At 43.7% G+C, this 21851-nt stretch overlaps 2 protein-coding genes across 5 annotated transcripts in view; one reads left to right on the top strand and one right to left on the bottom strand.

Moving 5' to 3' along the window:
- Positions 1-19854, bottom strand: part of SAXO1 (stabilizer of axonemal microtubules 1) — a 124464-nt gene extending 104610 nt beyond the window's left edge. For 2 of the 4 annotated variants that reach the window (XM_081499131.1, XM_081499125.1), the window contains exon 1: positions 5594-5902. Coding sequence is in view for 1 of the 4 variants with exons in the window: in XM_081499125.1 (XP_081355251.1) it covers positions 5594-5640 (47 nt within the window). In the remaining 3 variants the exon portion in view is untranslated. Of the gene's footprint in view, positions 1-5593; positions 5903-19719 lie in introns of those variants that run through there. The other 2 variants (XM_081499151.1, XM_081499141.1) reach the window with 2 other exon arrangements.
- RRAGA (Ras related GTP binding A) lies at positions 19734-21536 on the top strand. The gene has a single exon (XM_081499208.1). The coding sequence runs from the start codon at positions 20171-20173 to the stop codon at positions 21110-21112; it is 942 nt and encodes a 313-aa protein (XP_081355334.1). The 5' UTR covers positions 19734-20170; the 3' UTR covers positions 21113-21536.
- The last annotated feature ends 315 nt before the right edge of the window (positions 21537-21851 follow it).

Below are 21851 nucleotides of genomic sequence, written 5' to 3'. Positions count from 1 at the left end.
TAGGCTGATCTGGCAGTGAGTTGGTCAGGAGAAGGCTGCCATCTTGTGGCCAAAAGAAAGAACTGTCTCCAAGAGCACCATTCCTCCAGCCTGCCGCAGCGGCTCCCACGGAAGAAGCCTACCCATCCAGGGCTCCATGTACATCCTGAGCCTCCCCAATAAGAACAAAGTGTTCAAAAATCAAAGTTGAAAGGACATTAAAGAACTGTTTGCTCAAACAAAGCCTTAGGAGGAAAAGCGGAAGAGGAAAAAGGAGATAGGGTCTTCCCTCCCTGGCTGGCAGGCCCACGGACCTCCACAAGCCTCCTGATTTTAAAACCATGGGGGAACTGAAGCCACAGAAGACGAGGTGACTCACTCAGAATAAAGGCCACCCTCTCCCACTGAAAGGCTGTCTCATCTGACCATAGGGTTTGTCTTCACGCATGCTTTTCCTCTAGATTTCTCATCACTTTTTCCCATAACTTCAGGCTGGCAAAGTAAAAAATGTTCGACTTTTATAGCTTAGAGAACACCTATGAAATCCCTTGCTTTCTTTCCCTACCCATTTCTGAGCAGACTTAATTGGGGGTGAGGAGGAAGCCTTCCAAATAATAAGACTCTAGGTCAGTGATGTCCAACATAACTCTGCAATGATGGACATGTTCCCTAATTGCACTGTGCAATAGAACTGCACACATGTAGCTATTGAGTATTTCAAATGATACTACACACACAACTGAGTACATGACTGAAGAATTGACATTTAACTTTAAATACTTTAGATGAATTTGCCACACATGACTAGTAGCTAACCTAGGAGAAAGCAAAGCTCGCGTCCCTAATCCATTCCAGCATATCACCTTGATGAACAAAATCCATCTATTTATTCAAAAAGATACGTTTTGACTGCTCAACAGAGAATAGTGTTAGTATTATACACCACACACACAAATAGAAAATATGGGCTCTGCTTTCCAAGAATATACAAAGGGAGGAGAAAGCATGCAGACAGGTTACTTGAACCATTAACATAAAATGGGGTCCCTCTCTGATGGGGAGCTACAGGGTTGGGTTAGTAAGACATGCAACTGACACAGGGCCTTAAAAGGTCGTGGAGCAGAGAAAGGACACAGACATTTAAAAAGGGGGCAGCAAAGGTAAGGGAACAGAGACAGGAGGCCACAGGGTCTGCTGAGGGGAGGACAGGAAGCCCAATCCAGCGTAAGGAGTCATTTCATGGAAGGGGATCATAGAACTAGAAAGGTACATAAGGACCATAGAACTAGAAAGGTACATAAGGACCCGTTTCCAAACATAAACATTAGAGACCCAAGGGGAGAACAATGAGATTTAAAAGGAAGGGACCAATATAGCCTGCAAAGGAGGAAGGCTCAAAACTTTAGAGATGGTTAGATGCTGGGGATGGTGGAAGAGATGATTCAAATTTTTAAACTCGGGATAACAAGACAAGGATGTTCACTCTTATCACTTTTATTCAACATAGTTTTGAAAGTTCTAGTCATGGCAATCAGACAAATGAAAAGGAATCCAAATTGGAGAAAAAGTAAAACCATCACTATTTGCAGATGACATGACATTAGACATAGAAAATACTAAAGATGTTACCAGAAAATTGCTAGAGCTCATCAATGAATTTGGTAATGTTGCAGAAAACAAAATTAATACACAGAAATCTCTTGCATCCCTATGCACTAACAACAAAAGATCAGAAAGAGGAATTAAGGAAACAATCCCATTTACCATGACACCAGAAAGAATAAAATAGGGATAAACCTACTTAAGGATGCAAAAGACCTGTACTCAGAAAACTATAAAATGAAAGAAATCAAAGATGACACAGACAGAGATACCGTGCTCTTCGACTAAAAGAATCAATGTTGTCAAAATGACAATACCACCCAAAGTAATACACAGATGCAGTGCAATCCCTATCAAATTAACGACAGCATTTTCTGCAGAATTCGAACAAAAACTTTTACAATATGTATGAAAATACAAAAGACCCCAAACAGCCAAAGCAAACTTAGAAAAATGGAGCTGGAGGAATCAGGCTCCCTGACTTCAGCCTATACTATAAAGGTGCCTCAAAACAGTATGTTACCAGCTCAAAAAACAGAACTGTAGATCAATGGAATCGGATAGAAAGTCCAGCGATAAACCCACGCACCTATGGCCCCCTAATCTATGATGGAGACAAGAACATACAATGGAGAAAAGAGAGTTTCTTCAGTAAGTGATGCTAGGAAAACTAGACAGTTACATGTAGAAGAATGAAATCAGAACACTCTAACACTATACACACACACACACAAATGAAAATGGATTAAAGACCTAAATGCAAGACTGGAAACCATAAGACTCCTAGAAGAAAACATAGGCAGAACACTGACATAAATCACAGCAAGATCTTTTTTGATCCACCTCTTAGAGTAACGAAAATTAAAACTAATAAATAAATAAGTGGAACTTAATTAAACTCAAAAACTTTTTGCACAGCAAAAGAAACCATAAACAAAAAAAGACAACCCACAAAATGGGAGAAAATAATTGCAAATGAAGTGACCAACAAGAGACTGATCGCCAAAATTACAAATAGCTTATGCAGTTCAATATCAAAAAAAAACAAACACCCCATCAAAAAATAGGAAGATCTAAATAGACATTTCTCTAAAGAAGACACACAGGTGGCCAAAAAGCACATGAAAAGATGCTCAACATCACTAATTATTAGGGAAACACGAATCAAAACTACAATGAGGCATCATCTCACACCAGTTGGAATGGCCATCATCAAAAAAATCTAAAAACAATAAATGCTGGAGAGGGTGTGGAGAAAAGGGAAACCTCCTACACTGTTGGTGGGAATGTACATTGGTGTGGTCCCTATGGAGAACAGTATGGAGGTGCCTTAAAAAACTAAAAATAGAGCTACCATATAATCCAGCAACCCCACTCCTGGGCATATATCTGAAGAAAACCATAATTCAGAAAGATATGTGTACCTCAGTGTTCACTGCAGCACTACTTACAATAGCCAGGACATGGAGGCAACCTAAACGTCCATCAACAGAGAAATGGGTAAGGAAGATGTGGTACACATATACAACAGAACATTTCTCAGCCATAACATAAAGGACATTTGCAGCAACATGAATGGACCTAGAGATTGTCACACTGAGTGAAGTCAGCCAAGCAAAGACAAATATGATATTGCTTATATGTGGAATCTTCAAAAAGTGGTACAAATGAATGTATTTACAAAATGGGAATAGCGTCACAAACATAGAAAACAAATTTATGGCTCCCAAGGGAGGAAAGAGGAGATTGGGGTTGACATATACACACTACTACACACAAAATAGATAATAAGAATCTACTGTATATCACAGGGAACTCTACTTAATACTCTATAATGCCCTATATGGGAAAAGAATCTAAAAAGAGGGATATACGTATAACTGATTAACTCTGCTGTACAACAGAAACAATACTGTAAATCAACTATACACCAGTAAAAATTAAATTTAAAAAAAAAAATAAAACCAGTGTAAGTGGACTATCTATGGCAACATTAAGGGGGCAGATACTGGGAGAGAGGGATCGTGCCAACTGTTTAAAGCTGAGGTTGATGAAATAAAGAGATGGACCAACAAGCACTTTGAGAACTGAAATGAGACTAAAAGAAGAGAAAGGCTGATGGATGTGAGAGTCAAACCAGAGACCCCTGACTGAAATCTGAGTGGAAGGGTAGGTACAGGAGGAGGAGGAAAGAAAGAAGAGACTCACGGATAGACTCTGCATCTGATGGGAAATAAGCTATTTTCAGGGACAGAAGAGAAACAGAGAAGAAATATCCCCTACTACAGAATTAGGACAGAGACTTCTTTCTGCATAACCTATGCACCTCTTAAATGAACATTCCTGCCTTCCTAACTAGAATGGATACTGTGCAAAGATGGAGATTTTATCAGATATTTCAATCCCAACAGCCACAAGAAAACAAATTAAGCCCCAGTCCTATCTAAGTAACTCAGTATCTTAAGAGGAGATGAGAGGGTATGTAAAGGGCCCCAGCAGAGGGTGTGGTAGAGGTTTTCCCTCACTAGTGTGGAAAATTAGCCCCAGATTACAACACTGCTCTGGATCTGCCTGCTGCTGCTAAGTCACCTCAGTCGTGTCCAACTCTGTGCGACCCCACAGACGGCAGCCCACCAGGCTCTGCCGTCCCTGGGATTCTCCAGGCAAGAATACTGGAGTGGGTTGCCATTTCCTTCTCCAGTGCATGAAAGGGAAAAGTGAGAGGGAAGTCGCTCAGTCATGTCCGACTCTTAGCAACCCCATGGACTGTAGCCGACCAGGCTCCTCCATCCATGGGAGTTTCCAGGCAAGAGTACTGGAGTGGGTTGCCATTGCCTTCTCCCTGGATCTGCCTAACAAAGCTTAAAAACAAGACACCTGCTTCTACTTGATCTAGCTCAGTGGTTCCCAATCCTGGCAAATGGGAAAATCACCAAAAGACTGCTGGTGATTTAACAGCCTGGGCAACCAGTATTGTTTTAAGCTCCCCAGGTGACTCTTGTGAGCAGTCGGGTTGAGAACCACCCACTGACGCCTGAGATGTGTAAGGCTGCTAACCCGGTTTATCGAGTCCCTTTTAAATCTCCCCCCTCCTGATACCATTTTTAATATTCATGTAACATAGCTGGCAAACACCTACTGCAGCTTCCAACATGATAACACATTCCAGCACAATCCATTAACAGACGTCTCACACACACTTTCTCATTGAAACCTTAGAGAATCCTGGAGAAGTTGGGTTACCTGCCCAAGACCCCACAGTTAGCAACCATCCAGGAGGGCTGACCCCAGAGCCAACCCTCTTTTCTGTTGCTCCTCTGCTGTTCTCAAGCCCGGAAATTTCTAAGATGTCCTTGGGAAGCAGGTGAAAGAAGTCACCTTAGGCATTGTGAGATATAGGAAAGAAATCAACAACTCTGACTAAAACCCACAATCTCTCCAAAACCACGAGCTTCGCCCAAGTATGGTTCTTAAAGGCAATGGCCAGGAGAGGACAGTGAAAAAACAGCTTCTTTTTCTTATTCTTGTTCAACTCTACACCACTGTGGACACGAGCTTTAGAAATATCTCACACTTCTAAGCAGCGACAATGTCTCTGAGTGAGAAACTCCAGTTACATGAAAGGATTCCTCTTCCCCATCACAGACTCTTCCAAAAGGAAACCACCAAAAGATACAAGACTTGGCCCGACCTGGCCAGAGGTTTTCTGACCTCGCCCAACATGCCCTGGGCTGCAGGGGGGTGCGCACCAACTCCACGTATCTGTGCCCACTTTCAGCCTCCATGCAGTTCTGCGTGGAAGGACCACAGAGACGCCCTAAGGACCAGCCACCATCGCTGGGACTCACTCAACGCGGCCGCGGTAACTGCTAGTTGGCGACACGACAGTTTAAATGACACCAACAAGAGGACGCATCCACCATGGTGCTACCGGAGCCCAGGGTCAGGTCTCACTCGACTTTCGGAGTCTGAAAACCCAGGCTCGCGGGCCCCGGGCGCACGGCAGCCTTACCCGCAGGAGCACAGTTCGCAGACGCATTTCCTCTTCGTCGGGGCCATCCTGAGGCCTGGGAGTCCACGCCGAGCATCCGCCGCCGCCGCCGCCGCCGAGACCCCGACTGCCTAGCAGGGAGCGCGCCAAGTTTCGAGGGCCTTGGCAAATATGCCGAATACTGACCCCAAAGAAAACGAACGTAAGCGGCCTTTTTGCCAAGTCAGGTCTTGCGGTTCCTTCCTTGAGCTGGCCTCGCACGGGAGCAGCGCCCGAGCGTGGACCGCGCGGGCCGGGCGACCTCCCCCTGCGCGCGCAGCCCCGGCCTCTGCCCGCCCCACGCACGCACAAGCCGAGCATCCCGGCCCACGGGGCCTCTGTGACATCACCCGGGTCATGAGATACACCTGTGGGTGACAGTGATGACACGAGCACCTGCGCCTGTGAGGTCAGGAAGCTTCCCGCGGCTTATCTGGCGGGCCCAGGACCAAGGTCTCCCACTGGGCCTTGTTGAAATCGCATCAAAAGCGAAGGATATGAGGACTTTGGAAAGTTCCTGGGTGTGCAAGTCCTCAAGCAACCTGCTCACTTGGACAAAAAAGGCTGAAAACCCCACTGTCATCACACTAGGTGGCTTTTTTTATCTCAGGAACCTATGGTGCCCCTGGGTATAGAAAGGCACCCCCTGATTTCCAGAAGGCTGGATCTTTCTTGTGGAAATCTTGCGTGCAGCTCCCCCGCAGACCTTGCTCTCTGAGACCAAAGCGGTTACAGGGCACCTGGGGCTTAACTGCTCACTGGGTTCTCAGTCACTCCCCCAGGTGCTAGTAATGATGCTGGGCCGTGGTCATCAAGTTTGAGCCCGCATCAAAATCACCTGGCCTGATGAAAGCCAGATTGCCCAACCCACCCCCAAGTTTCTGATTCAGTAGGTCTCAGTTCAGTTCGGTCGCTCAGTTGTGTCCGACTCTTTGCAACCCCATGGACTGCAGCACGCCAGGCCTCCCTGTCCATCACCAGCTCCTGAAGTTTACTCAAACTCACGGCCATTGAGTCAGTGATGCCATCTAACCATCTCATCCTCTGTCGTCTCCTTTTCCTCCCACCTTTAATCTTTCCCAGCATCAGGGTCTTTTCAAATGAGTCAGTTCTTCGAATTAGGTGCCCAAAGTATTGGAGTTTCAGCTTCAACATCAGTCCTTCCAATGAATATTCAGGACTGATTTCCTTTAGGAAGGATTGGTTGGACCTCCTTGCAATCCAAGGGACTCTCAAGAGTCTTTTCCAACACTGCAGTTCAAAAGCATCAATTCTTCGGCACTCAGCTTTCTTTATAGTCCAACTCTCACATCCATACATGACTACTGGAAAAACCATACCTTTGACTAGATGGATCTTTGTTGGCAAAGTAATGTCTCTGCTTTTTAATATGCTGTCTGCTGCTGCTGCTGCTAAGTCACTTCAGTCATGTCTGACTCTGTGCGACCCCAGAGACAGCAGCCCACCAGGCTCCCCTGTCCCTGGGATTATCCAGGCAAGAATACTGGAGTGGGTTGCCATTTCCTTCTCCAGTGCATGAAAGTGAAAAGTGAAAGTGAAGTTGCTGAGTCGTTTCTGACTCTTAGCGACCCCATGGACTGCAGTCTACCAGGCTCCTCCGTCCACGGGATTCTCCAGGCAAGAGTACTGGAGTGGGCTGCCATTGCCTTCTCTGTAATATACTGTCTAGGTTGGTCATAACTTTTATTCAGGAGCAAGCGTCTTTTAATTTCATGGCTGCAGGCACCATTTGCAGTGATTTTGGAGCCCTCCAAAATTAAGTCTGTCACTGTTTCCCCATCTATTTGCCATGAAGTGATCGGACCAAATGCCATGATCTTAGTTTTCTGAATGTTGAGCTTTAAGCCAACTTTTTCACTCTCCTCTTTCACTTTCATCAAGAGACCCTTTAGTTCTTCTTTGCTTTCTGCCATAAGGGTGGTGTCATCTGAGTAGCTGAAGTTATTGATATTTCTCCCAGCAATAGGTCTGGGGTGGGCCTAACAAGATCTGAGCCACACAGATGCTACTAGGCCAGGGACCACACTTTGAGAAGCACAGTTTGGGAGATTATTTTGCCCTCTCTATAACCAGTCAGCCCCTGGTATAGTGTTTCTTCAGCTATCCTCACCCTGACAACCACTACGGATCCTGCCCAGAAGTCACTGGCATCAAACTTTCTAATCTGGGACCCTCGTTTCAACAAGAAGCCTGGTGATTTGGATCAGAAGAAAGCTGCAGAGGCACTGCTGTAGCAGCTGGTATGGAAAGAAACATGCTTTTCCAGTTAGGAGACATGAGAGCTTCAAGTATTGACAATCCCATGATTTTCTTCCCCACACTTCCTAACTCTTGCATTAGTTGTTTGGGTTTTTTTTGTTTGTTTGTTTATTTGGTTGCACTGGGTCTTGGTTGGGAACGCTCAGCATCTTTGATGTCGTTGTGGCATGAGAACTCTTAGTTGTGGCATGTTGGACCTAGTCCCTGACCAGGGATGGAACTCAGGCCCCCTACATTAGGAGCACAGTCTTAGCCATTGGACCACCAGGGAGGTCCCACCACCACCACCATTAGTTCAGTTCAGTCGCTCAGTCATGTCCGACTCTTTGCGACTCCATGAATTGCAGCACGCCAGGCCTCTCTGTCCATCACCAACTCCTGGAGTCTACCCAAACCCATGTCCATCGAGTCGGTGATGCCATCCAACCATCTCATCCTCTGTCGTCCCCTTCTCTTCCTGCCCCCAATCCTACCCAGCATTAGGGTCTTTTCCAATGAGTCACCTCTTCACATGAGGTGGCCAAAGTATTGGAGTTTCAGCTTCAACATCAGTCCTTCCAATGAACACCCAGGATTGATCTCTTTTAGGATGGATTGATTGGATCTCCTTGCAGTCCAAGGGACTCTCAAGAGTCTTCTCCAACACCATAGTTCAAAAGTATCAATTCTTCAGCGCTCAGCTTTCTTCACCGTCCAACTCTCACATCCATACATGACCACTGGAAAAACCATAGCCTTGACTAGACAGACTTTTATTGGCAAAGTAATGTCTCTGCTTTTAAATATGCTATCTAGGTTGGCCATAACCTTCCTTCCAAGGAGTAAGCATCTTTTAATTTCATGGCTGCAATCACCATCTGCAGTGATTTTGGAGCCCCAAAAAATAAAGTCTGACACTGTTTCCACTGTTTCCCCATCTATTTCCCATGAAGTGATGGGACCAGATGCCATGATCTTAGTTTTCTGAATGTTGAGCTTTAAGCCAACTTTTTCACTCTTTCACTTTCATCACGAGGCTCTTTAGTTCTTCTTCACTTTCTGCCATAAGGGTGGTGTCATCCGCATATCTGAGGTTATTGATATTTCTCCCGGCAATCTTGATTCCAGCTTCTGTTTCTTCCAGCCCAGCGTTTCTCATGATGTACTCTGCATATAAGTTAAATAAGCAGGGTGACAATAGATAGCCTTGACGTACTCCTTTTCCTATTTGGAACCAGTCTGTTGTTCCATGTCCAATTCTAACTGTTGCTTCCTGACCTGCATACAGGTTTCTCAAGAGACAGGTCAGATGGTCTAGTATTCCCATCTCTTTCAGAATTTTCCACAGTTTATTGTGACCCACACAGTCAAAGGCTTTGGCATAGTCAATAAAGCAGAAATAGATGTTTTTCTGGAACTCTCTTGCTTTTTCAATGATCCAGCGGATATTGGCAATTTGATCTCTGGTTCCTCTGCCTTTTCTAAAACCAGCTTGAACATCTGGAAGTTCACGGTTCACGTATTGCTGAAGCCTGGCTTGGAGAATTTTGAGCATTACTTTACTAGCATGTGAGATGAGTGCAATTGTTTTTGTGAAAGACTGCTTCAGTAAGTCAGAGGCATTTTAGACTGCAGAAGACTTCAGAGTTTTTTTGGATTTTTTTCTTTCATGTAAGGCTCTAGAATGTGTGTGCTAAGTTGCTTCAGTCATGTCCAACGCTTTGCAACCCTGTACACTGCAGTCCGCCGGGCTCCTCTGTCCATGGGATTCTCTAGGCAAGAATACTGGAGTGGGTTGCTATGCCCTCCTCCAGGGGATTTTCCCAACCCAGGGATCGAACCCATGTCTCATATGTCTCTTGCATTGGCAGGCGGGTTCTTTACCACTAGCGCTACCTGGGAAGCCCCAAACCTCCAGAATAGAGGTCAGCAAACTATTTCCAACAGGCCAAATTCAGCCCGCCACCTGTCTTTGTATGACCAGCAAACCAAGAATATTTTTTACATTTTTTATAATAGTTATGTATTTATTTACTTATTTGGTTTCACTGGCTGTTAGTTGCAGCACATGGGATCTTCCATCTTCATTTCAGCATGTGGGATCTTCAATTGCAGCATGTGCAATATTTTAATTGCGGCCTACGGACACTTAGTTGCAGCATATGGGATCTAATACGCTGACCAGGGGTCGAACCTGGGCCCCCTGCATTGGGAGTGCAGAGTCTTAGCCACTGGACCATCATGGAAGTCACCCTCATTAGTTTTTGTGAAAGATTGCATTAGTAAGTCAGAAGCATTTTAGACTACAGAAGACTTCAGGTTTTTTGGAATTTTTTCTTCCATGTAAAGCTCCAGAATAGAGGTCAGCAAACTATTGCCAACAGGCCAAATTCAGCCAGCCACATATCTTTGTATGGCCAGCAAACAAAGAATGTTTTTTTATATGCATATTTTGTAAATAGTTACATATTGTCTTACTCATTTTGCTGTGTTGGGTCTTAGTTGCAGCATATGAACTCTTAACTTGTGGCATGTGGGATCTAATTCCCTGACCCGGGGTTGAAGCCGGGTCCCCTGCATTGGGAGCGCAGAGTCTTAGCCACTGGATCACCAGGGAAGTCCCTCCATTTTTTAATGGTTGATAAAAATTGAAAGAATGTTACATGACCCATGAAACTAACATGACCCACTAAACTATAAAATTGAGTTTCAGTGTCTACAAATTAAGTTTTGAATTTTGTCCAAAAATTTGTTGAAATATTCCTGATTTGCCTCTTGGCCCATGAAAGCTAAAATATTTACTGTAAGACTTTTTACAGAGAAAGTTTGCTGACCCCAGCTCTAAAAAGTCAAAGCGGGAGATTCAGAAAGGAGCAAAGCTTACCCATCATTCTTAAAAACAGGGAATTGAAGCTGCTCCTTGCCTTCTCAGTAGGAGGTCAAGGCCTGAAAGGGGAGGGTGGAAACCTGAGGGGACAAGATGGAAGTGTGGGAGCTATTGGAAGCCAAGGAAAAGCCTGCATGCCATCCCTTGTCATTAACAGAGAACATCACGTGGACCTTACAGAGGAACTACAATGATGAACACCAGCCTTCCCTTGGTGCTTAAAGATTATCTATGAATCTTCCAGAAGAAGAATGGCACACTCATGCCCCCATCCCCCATTCAGACCACCCTTACAGGTAGCAACTTTGTCAACAACCCATGGTCCTCCCAACTTCCCCCATCCCTGCTCTCAACAGAGGGTGGAGATCTTGAAAGATGAAGATGGTAAGGATAAAAATGGCCTCAGCACCAGTACTTCTGTAGAGCTGGTGCTGGACAAGACCACCTTTCCTCCCCCTCCTCGTGACACTTACTGCTCATGTTTCATCAGTTCCAGCCAACGCAGCCCTAACTTGTATAAACACCTCTCTAACCGTGTTCCCAAATGTCCCTTCCTATGAAGAATTTATAGTCACTTGCTATGCATCATCACCTTTGTGTTCTTTCCCTTAAGTTCTCTTGTCTATCTTTAAAACTGACGTAAATCTATCATACCCATATTACAAATAAGGAAACCGAAGCTAGGCGGTAAAGTCGCCCAAGATAACACAGCTAGTGAGTACTAGAGCTGAGATTCAAGCCCTTGAATCCTTCTTTTCAAACTTTTCCACCCAGGAAAAAAAATGAATGGGTAACCTGGAGACCTTAAGGACCACTGCAAATGGTATTTTATCTTAAAATTTTGTATTTACTTCTTAATATTGAAGCAGAGAGGAATCTATGGTCCTCTGCCTGCCTTTTGTCTGTGGAAAACTTTAGTCAAAGAATAAGTTTAATCAGAGAAGTGAGAAGTGCAGAAACAAAGGAAAACAGTCAAAAGAGACTAAATAATAATAATGTAGTCATTAAGCATAGTTGAGGACCTTTGATTCTTTCTCAAACACTATAGATAATATTCTGAGCCATATCCTGTGAGCTGTCTTAACAGATACTAAAACACCAGGTGGAGACGTTAACTACATAATGACCAGACTGTACCCAGGACATGAGCTGCCACAGTTCCAAGAATTGGCCTCAAGGAAATGGGAACAAAGAGACCTTGGAACTAAAGATTAACTATACCTAAAACTACCCAGATGACCAATTTGAAGATGACTGTCAGAGCCATGTACTGTTTCTGCATGTAGTTCTCTCCTTCTGTCTGTAAAATCTCTTGCCCCACTGGTTGCTGGAGGGATAGGGGGGTGGGGGGGCCCGAGTCAGCCTTTGGACAGATGTCCGCCACCCTTTCCCCACAGTTGCCAGCAACTGAATTAAAGTAAATTTTCCCTTCCACCAACCTGGCCTGTTTACTGGCTTCGAGGCGGCAAGCAGTCAGACCCACACACACTCTTTCAGTAACAATATGGCCATCTTTAATATTTACCCAAAATCTTTTTGTAAAATTGACATTCAATGAAGCTATACAATTTTTTTCCGGCCTTATAACCCATTCAAATGTACTGCTGTATATACCATCTGAAAGTCTACTCTTTGTGGAACACTGTTAAAAATCTATAGTTACTCCTCTGAGTACAAAGTACTTTACAAGACTGTCTTTTTTTAGCATCTCTAACCATTTGGAATTGCTTAACTTCATTGACACCAGTAGAAGACTAGCCCATTATGACATGTAAATTGGGTATCTACCATTCATTCATTCCACAAACACTTATTGATCTCTTATGACGAACCAGACACTCCACTGAATGACAGAGATAAGGGACAGAGCCCTCACGGAATTTAACATAAGAGAAGCAGGTGACCAAAATATTACCCAAGAGTATCATTATAGACTGTGTTAAGTATCAAGAAGGATAAATAAGTTACCACCGAGTGAAACCTATCAAATATGTGAGAAAGAAATAATATAAATCCTACACATGATCTTTTAGAAAATAAAGAAACAGTGTGGAGATTCCTTTAAAAAACTGGAAAAAGGACTGCCAGAAAGGACTACCCAGAAGTCCCACTGCTGGGTGTATACACCAAGGACAGCAGAATTGAAAGAGACATATGTACCCCAATGTTCATTGCAGCACTGTTTACAATAGCTAGGACATGGAAGCAATCTAGATACCCATTGGCAGACAGATGCATAAGGAAGTTGTGGTACATATACACAACAGAAAAAAGAATGCATTTGAGTCAGTTCTAATGAGGTGAATGAAACTGGAACCTATTATACAGAGTGAAGTTAAGTTAGAAAGAGAAACACCAATACAGTATATTAACACATATATATGGAATTTAGAAAGATGGTAATGATGACCCTATATGCTAAGTCGCTTCAGTCGTGTCCGACTCTGTGTGACCCCATAGACGGCAGCCCACCAGGCTCCGCCGTCCCTGGGATTCTCCAGGCAAGAACACTGGAGTGGGTTGCCATTTCCTTCCCCAATGCATGAAAGTGAAAAGTGAAAGTGAAGTCGCTCAGTCATGTCCGACTCTTAGCGACCCTATGGACTGAAGCCTACCAGGCTCCTCCGTCCATGGGATTTTCCAGGCAAGAGTACTGGAGTGGGGTGCCATTGCCTTCTCCAGATGACCCTATATGCAGGGCACCAAAAGAGACACAAAAATAAAGAACAGACTTTTGGACTATGTGGGAGAAAGTGAGGGTGGGACGATATGAGAGAATAGAATTTAAACATGTATATTACAATATGTAAAACAGATGAACAGTGCAAGTTTGATGCATGAAGCAGGGTACTTAAAGACAGTGCTCTGGGACAACCCAGAGGGATGCGGTGGGGAGGGACGGGGGTGGGGGTTCAGGATGGGGGACACATGTACACCAGTGGCTGATTCATGTCGATGTATAGCAAAACCCACCACAATATTATAATCAGCCTCCAATTAAAATAAATTACTTTAAAATTAAAAAAAGAAAATAAAGAAACACTTTGCAATTAATTCTGTAAGGCCAGTATTACTCTGATTCCAAAGCCTGGCAAAAGTGTCACACAAGAACTACAGACCACTATCTCTTGTAAATCTAAATGTAAAAATCCTTTTAAAATATCAGCAAACTGAACCAGCAATATATAAGAAGGATTATATTCCATGACCAAGAGGAGTTTATCCCAGAAATACAAGGCTGTTTTAATACTGGAAAAATCGATTAATGTAATATACCACATCAACAGAATAAAAGACAAAAATACTTGATCTCTCAGTGATTCAGAAAAGGCGTTAACAAAATCCAAGGGACCCATTCTTGATTCTGTTTTTTTTACAAAATCCTCAGGAAATTAGGAAAAGAAGGGAGTTTCTTTGGAGGAGTTCCCTGGTGGTCCAGTGGTTAAGAATCCACCTGCCAATGCAAGGGACATGGGTTCAATCCCTGGTGCAGGAAGATTCTACATGCCAACACGCAATTAAGCCCATGTACCACTACTGAACCCATGCTCTCAAGCCCACGAGCCACAACTTCTGAGCCCTCGCACCACAACTACTTCAGATGATATGCCTAGAGCCCGTGCTCCACAACAAGAGAAGCCCACAAAATGAGAAACCCACACCTTGCAACTAGAAAATAGCCCCCACTCAACCACAACTAGAGAAAAGCCCACGCACAGCAGTGAAGACCCAGAACAGCCAAAAATAAGTGAATTAATTTCTTTTTAAAAGAAGGGCGATTCCTCAACCTGATAAAGAACATCTGCAAAAAAGCTACAACTAACATCATGCTTAGCAGTAAGACAGATAGCTTAGTTGCCCCGCTGAGATGCAAGGCTCTTTTAACATATGCAAATTAATCAGTGTGATACACCACATTAAAATGAAACATCAAAATCACATGTTCATCTCAACAGGTGCAGAAGAAGCATTTGACAATGTTCAACTTCCTTCATAATAAAAATTCTCAACAAAGTAGATGCAAAAGGAAATTTCCTCAACATAATAAAGGCCATTTATGAAAAGTCACAGCCAACATTATAAACAATGGTGAGAAAACAGAAAACTTTCTTTCTAAGATTCGATACAAGGCAAGAATGAGAATTCTTGCCACTTCTATTTAACACAGTACTAGAAATACTGTAATGCCGGAGTCCTGCTCCAGCTGGTCCAGGGGTTCCCTCAGAGTGGACGGCGTCAGCAGAGGAAATGATGCAGTCTCTCGCTCAAAGCACTGGGCTGCATCTTTATTTTTAGCATCAGGTTTTCTTTTATACTTTTACAAAAGCATTAGGTCAGAGGTATGACATCTTCAGTTTCCCCTCATCCATATTTACTGTCTCCATAAATCACTGTTGTCCTTCAGAGTTCCCTCTTAAGTGTCCTTGTGATAACATTGTAACTCAAGTTTGTCTCTGGACTGTATACCACATTCCTCAGTTTATTTTTTATCTTTCTAAATCCTGCTATCCCCTAGTAACTTAAGCTCATCATCTCCTAAAAAGGCTTTTAGCCATTAGTATCTCTAAAATTCCCGGAGAAGGCAATGGCACCCCACTCCAGTACTCTTGCCTGGAAAATCCCATGGACGGAGAAGCCTGGTAGGCTGCAGTCCATGGGGTCGCTAAGAGTCAGACACGACTGAGCGACTTCACTTTCACTTTTCCCTTTCATGCACTGGAGAAGGAAATGGCAACCCACTCCAGTATTCTTGCCTGGAGAATCCCAGGGACGGCGGAGCCTGGTGGGCTGCCGTCTATGGGGTCGCACAGAGTCGGACACAACTGAAGCGACTTAGCAGCAGCAGCAACATCTCTAAAATTCCTAGTCTCTATAAGCTATAGTAAAATACTACAACATACCTTAAACTTTTAGCTTCTAATTATTCTTAATTATTCCTAACCCCTAAACTCAGTGAACTTGTTTTGCCATAAACATTTCCCTTACAAGCAGGTTTCAGATAACAATGTTTCCCATGGTCTCAAGCTGCAGCCTATGTGCTCATCCTGGAGCATTCTTTGTAAAGATCCTCGAACAAATGTCAGTAGTTAACTTTATGGATTATAACATTCTTTCCAGCCAACTCAACTGAAGGAAGGAAAGGGCAGGTCAGAATCACAAGACCTAACTCCTTCATCCCGGGACTGTGCCTGCGGGATGAGGAGAGGGGGTTGGGGCCGTGCCTCCATCTTGTCAGTAATGCCTATCGCGGCTCCCGACACTGTAAATATCAATCAGACAACAACAACAAAAAAGGATAAAAGGCATCCAAATCAGAAAGGAGGAAGTAAAATCCTCACTGTACAGTGACATGTTCTTATACATGGAAAACCCTAAACACACACACACATCTTAGGACTATTAAGCGAATTCAGCAAAGTTGCAGGATTCAAAATTTATGCATAAAAAGCAGTTGTGCTTCCAAAAACAGACACATAGATCAACGAAACAGAAAAGAGCCTCCAAAAATAAATCCAAGCACTTAAGACAAAGGAGGCAAGAATAAAAAAAGGAGAAAAATCAGCCTCCTCAATAAGTGGGTGCTAGGGAATCTGAACAGCTATTTGTAAAAGAATGAAATTAACATTACATATGAAACTAACACCATACACAAAAATAAACTCAGACTGAATTAAAGACCTAAATGTAAGACTGACTGGAAACCATAAAACTCCTAGAAGAAAATAAAGGTAAAACAAACACCCTTTGATATAAATTGTAGGAATATTTTTTTGGATCTAATTCCTAAAAGCAAAGGAAATAAAAGCAAAACTAAACAAAAAAACTCAAGACCTTTTGTACAGCAAAGTGAAAGTGAAAATCGCTTAGTCGCTTGTCTGACTCTTTGGGACCCATGGCCTATACAGTCCATGGAATTCTCCAGGTCAGAATACTGGAGTGGGTAGCCTTTCCCTTCTCCAGGAAATCTTCCCAACCCAGGGATGAAACCCAGATCTCTGGCATTGCAGGCAGATTCTTTACCAGCTGAGCAAAGGAAACCATCAATAAAACAAAAAGACAACTATTTGCAAATGATATGATTGATAAGGGGTTAATACCCAAAATACTAATCCCTTATGTTGAGCTCATCGGAGAAGGCAATGGCAACCCACTCCAGTACTCTTGCCTGGAGAATCCCATGGACTGAGGAGCCTGGCAGGCCATGGTCCATGGGGTCGCAGAGAGTCGGACACGACTGAAGGGACTGAGCAAAAATATGTTGAGCTCATACAACTTAACATCAAAAGAACAAACAACCTAATTTTTAAAATGGGGCAGAAGACCTAAATAGACATGTTACCAAAGAAGACATATGGATGGCCAACAGGCATATGAAAAGATGCTCAACATCGTCAATCATCAGAGAAATACATAGTAGAACTACAGTGAGATATCACCTTACAATGGCTATCATTAGAAAAACCACAACTATCAAATGTTGGTGAGGATGCAGAGAAAAGGAACCCTTGTACTGTTGATGGAAATGTAAATCAGTGCAGCTACCATGGAAAACAGTATCAAGGTTCTTCAAAAAATTGAAAATAGAATTGTCGTATGATTCAGAAATTCTGCTTCTAGGTATATAGTAAAAGGAAAGAAAATCACTATCTCAAAAAGGTATCTGCACCCTCTTGTCCACTGCAAGATTATTTACAATAGTCAAGAAGTGAAAATCAGGGACTTTCTGGCAGTCCAGTGGTTAAGACTCCACATTCCCAACGCAGGGACATAGGTTCAATCCCTAATTAGAGAACTAAGATTCCTCATGCCACAGAACTTGTCAAAAAAAAGAAAAAAGAGGTGGAATCAACCCAAATGTCCATTGATGGATGAATGGATAAAGAAAATATGATTGATATATACCAAGGAGAGAGGAAATTTAGCCATAAAGATGAAGAAAATCCTGCCTTTTGCAATAACAAGGATAGACCTTAAAGGCTTTATAATAAGTTGAATAAGTCAGACACATGATCTCATCTATATGTGGAATCTAAAAATCCAAACTCATAGATACATATTGGTTGTTGCCAGAGGTGGGGTTTTAGGAGGTGGGAAAAATTGGTGAAAGTGGCCTAAAGGTACAAACTCCTAGTCATACATAAATAAGTCTGGGCATGTAACGCATTGTTAACTAAATAGTTAGAGTCAATCATGGTGACTATAGTTAACAATATTATATTGTATATTTGAAATTTCCTAAAAGGAATGGATCTTAAAAGCTATTATCACAAGAAAAAAAATTGTAACTATGTGAGGGGATGGGTGTTAACTAAACTTACTGTGGTAATCAGTTGGTAAGATATACATATATCAAATTATTAGGTTGTACAGCTAAAATGAATATCAATACAATGTCATATCTCAATAACACTGTGGAAAGGGGGCGGGGGGAATCACCATAATCCAATGTAAGTACTAGAAGAATTTAAATAAACTGAATACTAAAACCCCAAAATGTTCAACTTCCAGCAGGAATTCTTTTGTTGATATATTTTAACTAAAATGTATGTCAACATCCACTTGTAGAATATGGTGTTAGAAAATACTCTTGTTGGCTCAGAAAAAGAAGATATGTTGTTTTAAACATAAAAACAAATGAAAAATATTTATGTTGAAAAAAAAGAAGAAATGGTGATTTACACTTCCCTGGTGGCTCAGACGGTAAAGCGTCTGTCTACAATGTGGGAGACCCAGGTTCAATCCCTGGGTGGGGAAGATCTCCTGGAGAAGGAAATGGCAACCCACTCCAGTGTTCTTGCCTGGAAAATCCCATGGACAGAGGAGCCTGGTAGGCTACAGTCCATGGGGTCGCAAAGAGTCGGACACGACTGAGCGACTTCACTCACTCAACAGAATACTACTCAGCCTTTTAAACGGAGATCCTGTCATTTGCAACACCAGGGATGAAACTGGAGGGCATCAGCCTTGAATGAAACAAGCCAGACATAAAAAGAAAAAAACTGCATCATCTTGTTGCAGGAGGGGGGACCCCTTCCAGGGCCCAAAACTGGGCTTTTGTCTAACACTCAGAAATGAACTGTCCGAGGAGACACATGTGCTGACAAAGCAAGAGATTTTATTGGGAAAGGGCACCCGGGTGGAGAGCAGTAGGGTAAGGGAACCCAGGAGAACAGCTCTGCCGCGTGGCTCACAGTCTCGGGTTTTATAGTGATAGGATTAGTTTCCGGGTTGTCTTTGGCCAATCATTCTAATTCAGAGTCTTTCCTGGTGGCGCAGGCATCGCTCAGCCAAGATGGATGCTAGCAAGAGGGATTCTGGGAAGTGGACGGACACGCGGTGTCTTCCTTTTGACCTTTCCCGAACTCTTCTGGTTGGTGGCGGCTTATTACTTCCCTATTCCTTAACAGGATCTCTTGTCATAAAACAACTCATGCGAATGGTTACTATGGTGCCTGGCCAGGGTGGGCGGTTTCAATCAGTGTGCTTCCCCTAACAATCTCACTTATCTTTAGAATCTAAAAAAGTCAAACACATATTAGCAGAGAGGAGAATAGTTATTACCAGGTAGGGGAAACGAGGGTGATGGGAAGATAATGGTCAAAGGATACAAAATTGCAGTTATGCAGGAAGAATAAGTCTAGAGATCTAACCTACAACACGATGACTAACAGCACTGTATTGAATGCTGGAAATTTACTAAGAGAGTAGATTTCAGGTGCTCTCACCACATTGTTTTTGTTTAGTCGATTAGTCGCGTCCGACTCTTTTGCAACCCCATGGACTGTGTAGCCCTCCAGGCTCCTCTTTCCATGGGACTTTCCAGGCAAGAATACAGGAGTGGGTTGCCATTTCCTACTCCAGAGGAGGTTAAAACCACCCAAAAGCACACCGCGCATAGTGGTGTGCTGTGTTTTTTCGGCCACGAGGTGGCAGCAATTCTCCCAACTGCCCACACACGTACAATTTTGCGACCGTAAGCTCAGTTTAAATAGAAGAACAGAACACCCGACTCCTGTGTTCCCCTTCCAATTTCTCCTTCGGGTGGGCTGTGCTGGGTCTCATTAATAGAGCGGTTTTTCAAAGCTCTTCCGGCAGCGATGAGCGAGAGGGCGGGTTCTCGCGAGATCGCCGCCGGAAGTGGGTGACTGCGGAGGCTCAGAAATTCCTCTCCCCGGAAGGCGGTCGTTTCTTCAGAGCTGCTGCAGTGGTCCGCCCCGTGGCGCTCTCGCCAGAGAAAGAGCTCACCCGACGCGGCCCTTCCCAGCGCCGAGCTCGCCCCTTCGGCTTCCCCAGCTATACAGAGGCGCGGCCCAGCCGGCTGAGCCCCCGAAATCCCCGGCTCCTCCCTCCCTCCGTCTGCGCTGCAGTTAGGCCGCGCCCAGAGGCCCAGTCCGCGGCAGCTCCGGCGGGTGATGCCAAATACAGCCATGAAGAAAAAGGTGCTGTTAATGGGGAAGAGCGGGTCGGGGAAGACCAGCATGAGGTCGATTATCTTTGCCAATTACATCGCTCGCGACACCCGGCGCCTGGGTGCCACCATTGATGTGGAGCACTCCCACGTCCGATTCCTGGGCAACCTAGTGCTGAATCTGTGGGACTGTGGCGGTCAGGACACCTTCATGGAAAATTACTTCACCAGCCAGCGAGACAACATCTTCCGTAATGTCGAGGTTCTGATTTATGTGTTCGACGTGGAGAGCCGCGAACTGGAAAAGGACATGCATTATTACCAGTCGTGTCTGGAGGCCATCCTCCAGAACTCTCCTGATGCCAAAATCTTCTGCCTGGTGCACAAGATGGATCTGGTTCAGGAAGATCAGCGTGACCTGATTTTTAAAGAGCGAGAGGAAGACCTGAGGCGTTTATCTCGCCCGCTGGAGTGTGCTTGTTTTCGAACATCCATCTGGGATGAAACGCTCTACAAAGCCTGGTCCAGTATTGTCTATCAACTGATTCCCAATGTCCAGCAGCTGGAGATGAATCTCAGGAATTTTGCCCAGATTATTGAGGCCGATGAAGTTCTGCTGTTCGAGAGAGCCACGTTCTTGGTCATCTCTCATTACCAGTGCAAAGAGCAGCGTGATGTCCACCGATTCGAGAAGATCAGCAACATTATTAAGCAGTTCAAGCTGAGCTGCAGTAAATTGGCCGCTTCGTTCCAGAGCATGGAAGTTAGGAATTCTAACTTCGCTGCTTTCATCGACATCTTCACATCAAACACGTACGTGATGGTGGTTATGTCGGATCCGTCGATCCCTTCTGCGGCTACTCTGATCAACATTCGCAATGCCAGGAAGCACTTTGAGAAGCTGGAGAGAGTGGATGGTCCCAAGCACAGCCTCCTTATGCGTTGAATATTGCCAAAATGCGCTCTCTGAAAATGCTCAATTGCCTTTCCTCTCCTTTTTTTTTTCCTTTTAATATTCATAATGTCGTGTGCTTATAAGTGGGCTTTGAAATGTGTGCTGCTTACCGTTTTCATCTCTTTCTTCCCTTCTCCCCAGTATTTTGGACGCTATTTACTCAGTTATCCAGTAGAGCTTTAAAGATGGCCTTTCTGAAAAGTTGGTATGGGGTTAACACTGAAGTAGGTGGTGGTGTATGTGTGTTCTGATTACCTGGTTATAGTAAATGTACACATCAAAGCTTTTACAGTATCTTCTGTATTCCTTACAAGGTTGCAAAGATGGAATCTTATTTTATCAGCAAGGTATTAAAACGCATTTATAAATTCTTCCTGGCTTCAATCATGAATAAACATTTGCTGTTAGTTTAAAATATGGTCTTATTTGAAATAATTTGAAGGTGGTTAATATTAAAGCTGTAGATTCTGACTGCCCACAGGTATTGCTTAACTGGTAAATTTGATTGTGTGATCTTGGCTCCCCCATCACCTTAAGGACGTTACTTAGCAACTGCAGCAGTGTGGTTAAGAGAATGGTCTCTGGAGCTAGATCACCTGAGCTGAGTTAGTATTCTAGCACTAAGTATTCTAGTGCCTTCACTTACTATCTCCATGAACTGATCAAAATACTTAATTTTACTGTTTGTTCTCTCATTTGTTAAATGTGGGTAAGAATAGCACTACTTCAT

This window comes from Giraffa tippelskirchi, chromosome 1 (genome assembly GCF_054371585.1).
Source record: "Giraffa tippelskirchi isolate mGirTip1 chromosome 1, T2T-mGirTip1v1.2.pri, whole genome shotgun sequence".
NCBI lineage: Eukaryota > Metazoa > Chordata > Mammalia > Artiodactyla > Giraffidae > Giraffa > Giraffa tippelskirchi.
This window is presented reverse-complemented; position numbering and strand designations above follow the sequence as displayed.